Genomic DNA, 13,250 nt, shown 5'->3' on the forward strand with positions numbered 1-13,250 from the left:
TCATCCACCAGGATGCAAGTGAAATTTTTCAATCTGCAGATCTAGACGAGGTTTCGGCTGGGTTTATCATAGACCTTTTTTTAAAGAGGCAGCCATGTTGAATAATTATCCAGACGTCCGCGCTCGATAGGATCGATCATCGGAACGGCTCGATGATGAATCGATATGTGATCGATGGATTACTTAACGATCCGGATAGGAGATCGATAGAGGATCGATACTCAAGATAGACCTTTTTTCAAAGAGGACGTCCTGTTGAATAATTATATGTAGTCCAGCCATAAAAACAAGGATAGTATGTATGCATTTGTATTTTAATAATTATGCATGGTTTTATCATTGTTTTTCTGCTGGACTACATAATTATTTAACAGGGTGGCCTCTTTGAAAAAAGGTCTATTTTTTTAACTTTTAAGCTTGTGATTAGTTATCGATTATCTATCGATCTATCATCGATCTTTTATCGATCTTATCGACCCTATCGACTCATACTCGATTTACGATCGATAACAAACCGATTAACGATCGATGACAAATCGATTAACGATCGATGACGAATCGGTATACTCGATTAAAAATACTAGCTCGATAATGGATCAACGAAGGATCAATACTCAAGACTTTTTAATGGCTGAATCTTCCATCGATCTCCTATCCGGATCGTTAAGTAATCCATCGATCACATATCGATCCGTCATCGAGCCGTGCCGATGATCGATTTCTATTTCTATTTCTATTTGGTTGAGTTGCAGGAGGCTTTAGAGGCCTATTCTTGCAACTATAGACGCTTACTAATGAGCGCCCCGTCAGCACCTTGAACTGACTACCCAATTCCCCTCACATGGCATGGGTTGACCCGGGCGAAGGAACGTTCACTTGCCAAGTGAACTGCCGTGAGTGGGAATCGAACCCTGGTCGCCTGCACAGAAGCCAAGGTCGACTACCACTATACTACGGCACCGATCCTATCGAGCGAGGACGTCTGGAATTATGTACTCCAGCATGAAAACAATGATACAGCCATGCATAATTACTATATCAAGCATATTTTAAAAGTTATGCATGGCTGTATCATTGTTTTTATGCTGGAGTACATAATTATTCAACATGACTGCCTCTTTAAAAAAAGGTCTATTATAGTTAGGCGGCAATCAGAAATATCTTCGTTTCGCGTCGCCTGACCGACTCTCGAAAATTGAGTAGAATTGAGTCCGTGAGTCGGTAAATTTGTCGGACTTTTTCTGTCAATGACCTTTCCTTAGTTATAAAATTTTATTATTGCTGATTTTTTGCGAGTGATTTTTAGCGCATTCGCAGCATTTTGACTTTGTTTATCATTACATGCACCATTTTGGGGTCGAAGGTCACAGTGTTCAAAGCAGTTGTGCTGAAGTTTTTATAAGATGCTCACATAATTGGTTATTCAAAACAATAGAGATGACGCGTTCTTTAGAAAAACATAATAAAAGTTTTTGTTTGAATAGTTAACGACCAATCCAATGACAAAAATTCTTGTAAAATGTTCAACTTGACCCGTTCAAAGGTCATAATTTTAAACCACCCATTACATGCGGTTGTTTTGGCTGCTGGCTGGCTGGCAGTTTCCTCCAAGAATGCACTTGAAAAATGGATGGAAAAATGGAAACCCGAAAATTTTTACGACCGACCGACTCACTTTTTAGACCCAACGAGGACGCGAAATGAAGATATTTGTGATTGCCGCCTTAGTTAGGGTTAGGGTTGGAGCTCGAGAGTCACAATATAAGGCTGAAGGCCTTCTTAGGGACATTCGTACCCTGAGACTTAACTTTAGATCCCATAGGGATCCTTGTAGGTCACTGGTAGGGTTGGGATCCCGGGAGCTTTCTTTGGACTAAGGTCTGTCAGTCTTAAACTTAAACTCCTACCGTGAGATTGGGTAACTTGCATCAGTGGAGGCTAACATGCATAGCCCTCAAATGATAGACCTGGCTGGTCATTAAAATACAAAAATAAATCAAAACAAAAATAGTAGAGTAGAGGCTGCGAGCAGACAGAGCTGCGTAGTTGTATTTTAATGACCAGTCAGGTCATTCATTTGAGAGCTATGCATGTTAGCCTCCACTGATGCAAGTTACCCAATATCACGGTATATCAGGATTAGAAACTAGGCTAGTCTTACCTCTTTTATCTTTTCCTTTACAACAATACAATGCTGATACAACACTTGTGTACATGTACATTGACAAGTAATCCCTGAGAGAAGTTTTTATAGAAATCTGCAACAAAAACGAAAGTGTTCTCTTCTACTGATTGCTTCCCAGCGCTCCTTCACAGCTGTTTATCAAGTTTCCACCAATGAGGTTGCCACATTTCCAGACGGTGTCAATCGAACAACTTCGAACAAAAATCGCAATCGAACCAATCGAACGTAATCGAACACGATCGCATAATTGCGATTCGATTGTCGAACGTAGTAATCGAATCTCAATCGAACGGCCAATTCCTGGGTAATATTTGATTGTGTTCGGTTGCGTTCGAGTAAGGTTAGATTGGTTCGATTAATAGTTGACTATGTTCCATTGGTTCGATTACAATTATGTTTGATGAGTTTGATTGCAATTAAATTAAATTGGATCACTCTGTTAGAGCTTTTTAGGATGGGCGGCCGAGCACTTATTAAGTATTGTACGAAAGCGAATAAAATCTAAATCAATCGAACGTACTTGAATACAATCGAACGTAATCAAAGCAATCACACGGCAAATCCTGGGTAATATTCAATTCGTTCAATTGACACCGTCTGGACATTTCAAACGACCCTTCTTTTTGGCACCCGTGGCCTTTCAGTGCCTTGAACGACGGGCGGCTATAAAATCCCACCCTTCATATATTTGTTTCAATCCGTGATTCGTGGCTTAGGTTTTTTCTCATCTTCAATTTACTGAAGAAAGCGGGAATTTGATGCAAGAGTTAGATTGTCAACAAAGTGCCATAAAAAATCATTCTGAATCATTGAATAAAAGGAGAACTGAAAATCTTAAATATTTTCATTTTGAAGAATATGTGCAAAAAGTGAAACATAGAAAAGTTTCATTTTTCATTGCATTAATCTAAATGGAGGATTTGGAAAATATTCTATGTTTAGTTTTTGCACAAACCCCTGTAACTATGGGCGAGCACCCTGTTGCTAAGATGTTTGCTTGAAATCGAAAATGAAACCACTCAAAACAAAAGTAAAATCGGCCCGTACTCATAATCCCATAATCTTGATATAAGAGTTTAAGTCTATACTGTCTGTAAATTACACGCTATAAAGCGGCCAAAAATTGTTCTGTTCGCGTCGCAACAGGTGTTAAAAATGCATGCGGGTGGACGGGCGGTCAGAATTTTTTTTTTTTAAATCGCTTCTTTAAGTCAGGGGCAGGTGGTGATACGAACAGAACAATTTTCTGATGGCCGGCAGAGGCCGCCAGAGTGATCAAGTAAAAAGCTATACGTCAAAAGAACAATTTGCTTTTTCCTGATTTCTTCCCGCATCTCCGCACCAGAAAATCAGGGGAAAATATGATGCGGGCAGGTAACGCAAATAGAACAATTTTTCGATGGCCGCCTAAGTATTTGTGAATGACAGCTAAACTGTCGTGTCTCGTTGGTGCAAGTGGTTAGGCGTTGGATTTGAAAACCAAGGTTGCTTGCATTTGGTGGTTAGAGCTGGGGTCAGAGACCTTTGGTCTTTGGGTTTGTTTCTGATGTTTTTCCTTCAAAGAATATTGATCACTTTCCTTTTCCCCTTGAGCGGGCAAGAAAAAAAATGATTAGCTCGGTTCTTGCGCAAGCAAATAAAGATGAGGCAGCAATCTTGCACTGAGGGTGCTACTTAGTTTTGGCCTTATTTTCGCCCACGATAGAATGGTCCGAATACGGGGATATTCCAAATGATAAATGTTGTTCTAAAGTATAAGTGTTTATTTTCTGAGAGATACAAATAGTATTGAATATTATTAAAACTTATTTATTTAAGTATTTTTAAGTGATTTGCGCGAAATTGTTTCAAAATGAAAAATGGCACGGTTTTCCAGATTATATTGAACTGGCTGTGAGATAATTAAACTTTTTTTGGCCCAAAATTAGTGTATTGGTGTTGTTGTGTTGGAACAAGCAAAAAAAAATTACAAGTGATTATGGAATGAATCACTTGAATGGGAATTTTTTTGGATTTTCCTCAAAATTTGTCCTGCACACGACGCGGTTTAGCAATATATGCAGTTTTGAAATGTCCAATGCGCCTTTCTTGACAGATTTACATACCTTGTTATGCATTTTTGTTTTTGTAAGTATACTATTTAGAATTAAATTTAGAAACAAAATTTTCTCTTATAATATCAGTTAGTGAAGGCCTATGCGCCTTTATTGCAGCAGACCAATTTTTTGTCCCGTACACAACAACTACAATTACACTGCTTCAAATATCAATGAGGAAAAAAGCTTTGCCCAAAATTTGTTTTTTTTTCCTTTTAGGTTATTACCTATATATGTGTCATGTTTTTCAGACACTTTCATCTGAAAATAAATTTGCGCTGAGACGCTCATCATGCTGAAAAAATCACACTTGTCCCGTACGTCATAGAGTGAAATACTCAAATCAATAATATGTACAAGAAATGTTTTGTATTCCTGAAGTCACTCTTATTTATGTATCAAAAGGCACTAAAAGTTTTACGTATCTTTCTTTTTCGGGATATTTCACACTTTGTATGTTGCATACGGGACAAAATTAGGATTCCAATTTGTCCTGTACGTGACAAAATTTGAAAATCATTAAATTTAACAAGAAAATTCTATTTTGACCAAATCTTTTGCATTGATTGGTACATCTAGACCATATTGCTTGTTTGGATATTCAAGATTTTTCAAGTTTGTTGTATAAATCAAAGTTATTGAAGGTTAAAGAGTGATTTTCCCCTATTCTTGTAAAGTGTGATAAAACTATTTTTTTCTTAAAACCTGACCCCTAGAGGATACCAAAGTATCAAATGAAGTTAAATTTTTGAAGAAAAAAAATGTTGAGATTTTTTTCAGCCTTTTGGAACAATTTCATGCAAATCACCCTTTTAAGCGCAAATTTGAATATATGGTTGAATAAAAAACAAATGATAAAGCAGTTCTGTTTTTTCCTCAAACCCCCAGAAATTTTTTTTTGCCAACTTAGCTACTTTACAAATCTCAGAAAAGAACTCCCATGGGAATTCCGATACATAACCAGATTGGCTAATTTCGGAACGACTTCAAGAAAGTCATAGTGGCAGATAATTTTAAAACTTTCTGAGAAAATGTGTGGAATTCATCAATGTTGATGGCTTGTTGATTCTTTAAAGAAAAAATACAACAGGTATAGATTCAGCCATTCTAATTAGCATCAGCGTTCGGCTATTGCCAACGTAAAAATGCCAACACAAATATCAACGTAAATTTGGCTTTTGTCGACGTAAAAGTGCTTACTGTACTATAGAACCCAGAATTTTTTGCCAAGGCACACTAATCTGAATTAGAAAGGCTGAGCTTTTTCTAATCCTGGAATATCAAGGTTCCAGCTGCACTGATACAGCATTGGAAAGATGAGAAAGGTTGTCCTTTTATTTGTTCATAAAAATATGCCCTGTAAATATATGTTTAAATGATATCCTTAACTGTCAGCTTGGGAAAAACTGTGTATTTCCATTTTAAGAAATGACGCACAAATCATTGATGGTGCAAGCAGTGAACAAAAGAAACCAATAAAAGATCAAAGAGAAAAACTGTAGGTGGGAAAAATACTTGGGGATTTGCTGGTTTCATGAGCTTTCTTTACAGAAATTAAAGAAAAAATTAAAATTCACATCTGGAAAATATAGATTGCTTAATTTTTTCAACTGCAAACACTCAGATGAAAGCCTGTTTTTTAAAGTGCCAAATATTTTGTTATCCTATATTGTTAACCGGTTACTTTTTCGAAGCGGGCTACATGGCTTTTTGCGCAATGCAATTGGTTCTTTTCGCATGACGACGGGCCTACATTGTCCAGAGTTGCCCGTCGTTAGGAAAATTCATTGTGACGTCACTTTTTCAAAGGAAAATGAACAATGCGTTGACATCATTTCTCTCATTTTTTATTTCTGACGTCAGAAATTATAGCAATTTTCTATCTCTTTTCGCTTGTTTTTTCTGCTTTATTTCGCTATTTTTCCTAGATAAAGCGCTAAAAATCAATCAAAGTTGAAGGAAACGGTTAACAAATACAATAATGACCGGTTTTTTTCGGGCTGTACTGAAAATATTGCCCTCGGTCAACGCAACAACCTCGCAAGCTCGGTCGTTACTTGACCTCGGGCAATATTTCTCAGTACAGCCCTCACTAACCGGTCATTATTGTATTATTGTTGAAGGTTACTTCAGATTGATTTTCCTCAATATTGAGACCACCAATCACTTTGAGACCAGTGTTGCTGCAAGGGTTCTATAACTGCCACTGCGTTCGATTCAGCTCACCTCAGGCCAGTGTAACCTGAAAGGAGAGGTTCATCAGGGACATTACACATGAAATTATCAAGTTTACGTTTAAAGGCATCCTTAGTGCAGTTAGTAAGGTTTCTTATTGCTTTCGGCATGCAATTAAGCAGCTTGGGACCCTGCATGCGAATGGAATCATACATTTGACTTTGGTAGCTACTTTGCTTAATCAATGGGATATTGCAGTTTCTCCTCTGTCTAGGATTTATGTACCACGAAATTTCTCTGTCTCCACCTCCAACTCCGCCAATATTTTGTGTTACTCCTTCAAGGATGCCCCATGTATAGATGATGATGTACCTTTCTCTGCGCCTTTGTAGTGAGTACAACTTTAGGGGTCCCCAGTCTTTCCCAGTAGTCTATAATTATTCTTGAGACCATTGATACTATTGATTTGTCTTGTGAAAGACTTTTGAATTTGTTCGATTGATTGGATACTTTAATCCCTTTTTCGAGTGGATTCCATAGTTGGGAGCAATAATCGAGATGGTGGATGACAAGTGATTTCGACAGTGTAAGCATTATACATCTTGATCCCTGGATTTGCAGATTCGTATGATCAATCCCACAAGCTGAGTTGCTCTTTTGATCACTCCATTGATATGAACTTTCTAGCTCCAATGGAGGGACTTACGGAAAACAACTGAGAAGACTACTTTCGTTTTTATTGCAGATTCTGATATGAACATTGCACGGGGAATACTTATGTCAATGTGTAATTGTCAATATGTAAGCATTGTATTATTGGAATAGGAAAGAGAAAAGAGGTAAATCAAGCCTAGTCTAGTTGTCAGCTGTTACGTGGCTGTAAAAGAATATGGAGAGCTTATTTATATAAATCACAAAACACAAAGTCTTTCCCAAGCTGACTGTGTGTTCCATTGGATTGTAGTATTCATGTTGAGAGAAAGTCAGCCAGTCCAATATCAGACAGGGAAGCCAAAGGTTTTACTATTTATCTAGTGCCAAATACAAACATTTCTTTTTCTTTTGTTGTATAAAAGTTTTTTTCAAACGTAAAAAATTCAGTCAGGACTTAATGATGTCAATACGCCAAGAAATCTTTTAGGTGAAGAAATCCAAGCACATTTGTTGCAGTGGTATGTAAAAAACAAGTCATTTGCTTCGATCGATACAATTGATAATGATGTAATGTAATAACATTCAATTTGCTTCTATTGATAAATATTTAATTGTTTTATTACCTATGGTATATTCAAACAAAAACTTGTAAAAAGCCTTTGTCTGGAAATTTCAACTGTTGTAGACTAATGCTCAAAAAGTCAATAAACATAAACATTCTTTTTTTACTTTTTAGAATGCATTGGAAAGTTAAATGTTATGTAAGTGCAATTATTATATAGGTAAATATAATATATAATAAGCTAAATAGATTCAGCTCCATGAAACCCAGCTTATCAAAAAGGATGCAGTTAAAAATTAAACATGAAATGTGACAAAAACAAAAATTTAATACATTTTGGTCGTAGCTTTTGTTCTGTGTTGATATGTAGAATTGTTTTATTTAGGCAGTGAGACAATTGTTTTGTCCATTATTCATTTCAGTCTTCGTTCATGTACTAACAACAACAACAATGAAAAAGTTATGTTTGGATTAAGAATCAAGGATTCAAAATCAATATTATGGAAAACAACAACCAGAGTTCTATGCTTGAAGGTAAATATTTCAATAAGAGAATGTGTTTTTGTATTTTAAGTATTTTTGTAATTTGTTATTTTGGTAAGAGTTAAACTAGAATTAGAAATGGCCAGCTTTGTCCGCCAAGAAAATTCATTAATTAAACTACATATATTGTCATGATACCTTAAGGGAATAAATTTCGCGGGGACAAATCCGCGAAATTAAATTCTGCGAAACAAGAATATTCCCATGATTTAAAAAATCACCTATAGAATTGGTGTTTTGGGGGCAAAATAAGCCATAATTTAAACAAAAATTTCTCTCAACCGCGAAATTAAATTCCGCGAAACTTCTGCGAAATTTCTTTCCTTAAGGTAACTTTTAGTGACTTGTTCTTGTCATGGTTCACATTGAGTTATTTTACTCATCATACTACTCATCATTATTGTTTTATAAAATTTAGCAAAAATCAATGTTTTGGAAGGCCCCCCCCAGCGGTTTGCGTGAATGGGCATTTTCGGTTGCGTGAATGCGTGAAAATTGGGGAAAAAATGCGTGTATGCGTGAATTGAAAAAACTTGCGTGAACGTGAAAATTCACTTTTTGATTGCGTGAATGCGTGAATCTGGGCTATTTTATGTGCGTGAATACGTGAATTTTCCCTTTTTTCCACCGATCATGTGCAGTTTTCCCGATTTTCCAATGTTTCCTGGAATTTTACCGAAAATTTTCCGATTTCCTGAAAAATCGGGTTATTGCGTGAAACTCGAGGAAAATTTGCGTGAATGCGTGAATTTCGAAAAAAAATTGCCTGATTGCGTGAATTAAGGGTCCGCTGGGGGGGGGGGGCCTTGGAAGGATTTTCCCGCATATAATCATGTAAGAATTTTACTATCGCGACCAGTGAGTACCAGAAACATCTTGGTCTAATCTTAGATTCAAAACTTTCTTTTGATCGCCATCTAGACGAGAAGATAAAAAAGGCCAATAAAGGAATTGGTCTTATTAATCGACTTCGCAAGCATGTGCCTAGGAGATCTCTACTAACCATTTATAAATCTTTCATTAGGCCTCATCTTGATTATGGTGATATCGTATATGACCGCCCAGGAAATGCTACCTTTGTGCAGAAGCTTGAATCTATTCAATATAATGCCTGTTTAGCTATAACAGGCTGTTTTCGTGGAACGTCTCAAGAAAAACTATATTCAGAACTTGGTCTTGAAACTCTTGCTGACAGGCGCTTTGCTAGAAGAATGATATTCTTCTATGGAATTATTAATAATTTAGCCCCTTCGTATTTACGTAACTACCTGCCAGTAAGACTTACAGCACCAGGTGGCCTTAGAACAAGAAATCCTATTTATCCTCTTAATATACGAACTGAGCGTTTCCGTAACACTTTCTTTCCGTAGTGCATATCTCAGTGGAATGTTCTGGGAGGTAATATACGAGATCTACCTTCAATTAAAACTTTCAAAAAAGCAATCTATGAATTTTTGAGACCCAAGCAATCTCATGTTTTTGATGCTCCTGACATTCAAGGAGTGATCTTTCTTAATCGACTTCGGGTCGGTTTCAGCCATCTCAACGAGCATAAATTTAGACATGGCTTCCACGACACTTTAGACCCTTTCTGTGGTTGCCGAACTAACTCTGTTGAAAACACTCAGCACTTTCTTCTGCACTGCTCTATATATTCCCATGCAAGACAATCTTTGTTCGACAAACTTCAGACCCTAGGCATTATTTTTCATCCGCCGCTTAACCCTCCTTTTTTCTGTCGGCTTTTATTATATGGGGATGAAAGTTTGAGTTCAAATCTAAATAAATCTATTCTTTGTTCTGTTGTTGAATTTCTTAACGAAACTGGAAGGTTTAGCGGTGCTTTATTTTAGGCTTTTACCTAACAATTGTAGCTTCCTTCTCCAAGATTTTTTTTTTTTTCTTTATTTACTTATTTATTTATTTTTTACATAGTCTAGTACCTCTGGCGATATAACGTTAGTTCCTAGCGGGGGGAGGGACTATATTTTATGTTTAAGTAATGTTTTGTAATATATGTTCGTAGTGTACACGTGTTTTTGTTTCAATAAAGAAAAAAAAAAAAAAATTTACTTTGATGACTTTTATAAAATGATCTTCCTTTACTGTTAGGTAAATCTTCTTCAGAAAACTGTCAAGTTGGTTCGAACACTGACAATATCTGGCTTTTGGAGATTGAGAGCAGAAATTTTGGAGGAGGTGCGCTATAAGAATCTTCTAGAGAGTAGTTTAATGGAAGATTTCCAATTGATTGATCATGATGGTGAAGTTGTGAAAGATGAAAATGAAGAAGAAGTTATGACGAATACAGATTTGGTAAAATTCATTTAAACATATTTTTGAAAACTTATATTTATGATATAAACAAATTGTGATATAATTAAATAAAGTTAATGCCTGCGTCCATTCATATACTTTAGTTTGACCAGTTTGACCTTCAGCTCATTTATAATAATCAAGGTTATAAGTTTTAAGTTTTCAATTCCGTTTTTCCTCAACAAGAGCTATTATAAAAACTTTGGTATAACCTAAACTTCTTATATTGATAAGGACTTCATTAAAATATGTCAGAACATATGTATTCCATAAATTTCCTTTTATTGTCTTTTTAGCCAGTTCCTTGCTCGTTGACAACATCTGGAATATTTAAAAAGTAAGTATTTGGCAAAAGATTATTGACGTATACACATAAAATGATAACATAACATTTAAAAAATTTCATCACAGTTTTCTGAACACAGATGAACCAGCAAAGAGATTGTACAGAAACATGACAGAGCTTTTGTGTTTTTAGTACAGTAAGCAAGTGTTTTATTGTAACCATGATTATCTCTGAATTTCTGATATCATGCTTTCAGAATTTCATTGTATGCATTTTGCTTTCCACTCCAGGGTTGAGATGGTGACATTGGATGATAACACCGAATGCTTGATTTGTATGGATAACAAAATTGAAGTTTCATTACCTTGTGCTCATAGTTTTTGTACAGCTTGTATAAGCACGTGGTGAGTTCTTCTCTTTAATTATTACCATTATGAAATCATAAATTGTGTCTTACTTATTTATTATGGTGAATTTCTCACTTTTCATTTAATTTTCCATAATCAGTTCTCACCAAAATTAAAAGTTTTGTTTCTCGCTAAAACGTCATCAAAAAATTAATTTCTTCACCTTAATTTCCAAATCCATTTTATTTCCTTCCAGGCACGACACCAATAAAAGTTGTCCAGTATGTCGAGATCATTTGGACAAGACTGAAGATTGCTGGGAATTCACTGATTTGCCAGATTTAGAAGAAATCAACGAAAAAGTAGTCGAACTGGCTACCGGAGATTGAGAAGGGATGAATACTAAACACTTCTTTTAATATCGTCATTCGACAGGGAATCCTCAATTCAATTCAAAGATAAGCCTTCTCCATCCATAACTATTGATACCATGTGGTCGAACATACTACTAATCAACCTGGTTTCCTTTTAAATTTTGATGCATCAAAAAAGCAAAGGAGAATGCAAAAATTTCATTATTTTTGCGTTTAAGTTTGAAACTTAACTGTGAAGGTGCAGAACTTTCAATACATTTCATCAATGAGGCCGCCAGTAGTTGTTTAAGGACAAATTCTATCTATAAAACTTCAACGATGTATGGTGAAAAATCTATCGTCATATCAGACAAAACATTTGAAAAAATCGAATTCTGCGTCAAAGAACTTTAACTGCAAAAAATCGCCAAAGCTATTTCTTCCAAATTCTGGAAAGAAACGGGTGTCTTCAACCAAAGTTTCGTCATCACTATCAACAGTCTTTAAATCCGCAAAGGTTCGACCCCTCAGGAGAAACAACGCAGTGAGAAAGAACACTTGCTTTATTATCATGGAAACCTCAAACTGCCATGCACGACCTCGATTCTTGGTGCCAAAGGGATGCCAGAGCGAGTGTATGCATGTATGTGTGTTTTGCTGCGACGGAGACTTTTAGCTTCTGATTGGTCTAGATCCTCAATGCGCTGAGGTCGACATTAAAAAACAGTTTTACCGTTACCAAACAAGATCGTGTCGGTAGAAGGCTCAATTTTGAGAACTTTCGAACTCGAAGAAGGCCATCATAACATTATGAACAATGTGTGAAATTATCTTTATATAATTTTGTTACTTCTTTTAATTAAGAACTTAAAAAGAACTTAAAATCAAAAACTTTTAATTTCTGAATATTTAAAGGCTCAGATTGTTTTCAATTTTTGCCAAATTTTAGTCTCGCGTTCTCATAAAATATGTGAAGTAATTTTTCTTATTGTATTTTGTAAATATACATCATGTAAATATGATCAATTAAAGTGATAAATTCACCATAATAAGTAAGTAAGACACAATGGGCTCTTCCAGAAAAAAATTTTACATGGGGGGTGGAGGAGGATATTTTGTCCAGGCAAAAAATCATCAAAATTTGCCTTGTCTGGGGGGTAAATTTGCTCTGTCCGGGGGTAATTTGGGGTCAGCAGATGCTTGTCCGGGGGGTAAAACCTATTGTCCGGGGGGCCAAAAGTCACCCTGTTCGGGGGGTAAATCACTAAAAATTTGTATATCCTCCACCCCACATGTACAATTTTTTTCTGGAAGAGCCCAATTTATGATTTTATAATGGTAATAATTAAAGAGAAGAACTCATAGACTAAATTTTCTTTAAAAATAGACATTGCATATAGGAATACCGGGTGCGCCACAAAAAAGTTTCTCTCTTTAAAACTAATTTTCTCGAAATCTAAAAGTTTTAAACGAACCATTCCTATTTCATTAGAAAGAAGAAAGGTAAACTTAAATTTTGATGGGTCATTTATTAAATTAGATTCACCAGATCAAAAGTTATGCTCAATTGAATGAAAAAGTTATTTTCAAAAAGTGCTCGAAAACGTTGAAAATCGAGCTATCAAATTTCTATTTTAAAATTGGCAATCGCCATAGCCTTTACATGATTAAGAGCATTTTTCCGTAACTAAACACTTAAATTTTGAAACTGAAGGGTCGAAAGGGTTTAAAAT

General features: G+C 35.8%; 1 protein-coding gene across 1 annotated transcript; it reads left to right on the forward strand.

The window, feature by feature from the left end:
- Positions 1-7,846: 7,846 nt before the first annotated feature.
- Positions 7,847-12,824, forward strand: LOC136811164 (RING finger protein 141-like; the record flags this gene model as incomplete). Its single annotated transcript, XM_067067782.1, is given in 6 exon segments — positions 7,847-7,871; positions 8,095-8,206; positions 10,328-10,531; positions 10,828-10,868; positions 11,108-11,221; positions 11,421-12,824. Coding segments are annotated over 6 exon segments (629 nt in total), but the record flags the coding sequence as incomplete, so codon positions are not given.
- Positions 12,825-13,250: the final 426 nt, after the last annotated feature.

Source organism: Clytia hemisphaerica, unplaced genomic scaffold (assembly GCF_902728285.1).
Source record: "Clytia hemisphaerica strain Z4C2 unplaced genomic scaffold, Clytia hemisphaerica genome assembly, whole genome shotgun sequence".
Classification (NCBI taxonomy): Eukaryota; Metazoa; Cnidaria; class Hydrozoa; order Leptothecata; family Clytiidae; genus Clytia; species Clytia hemisphaerica.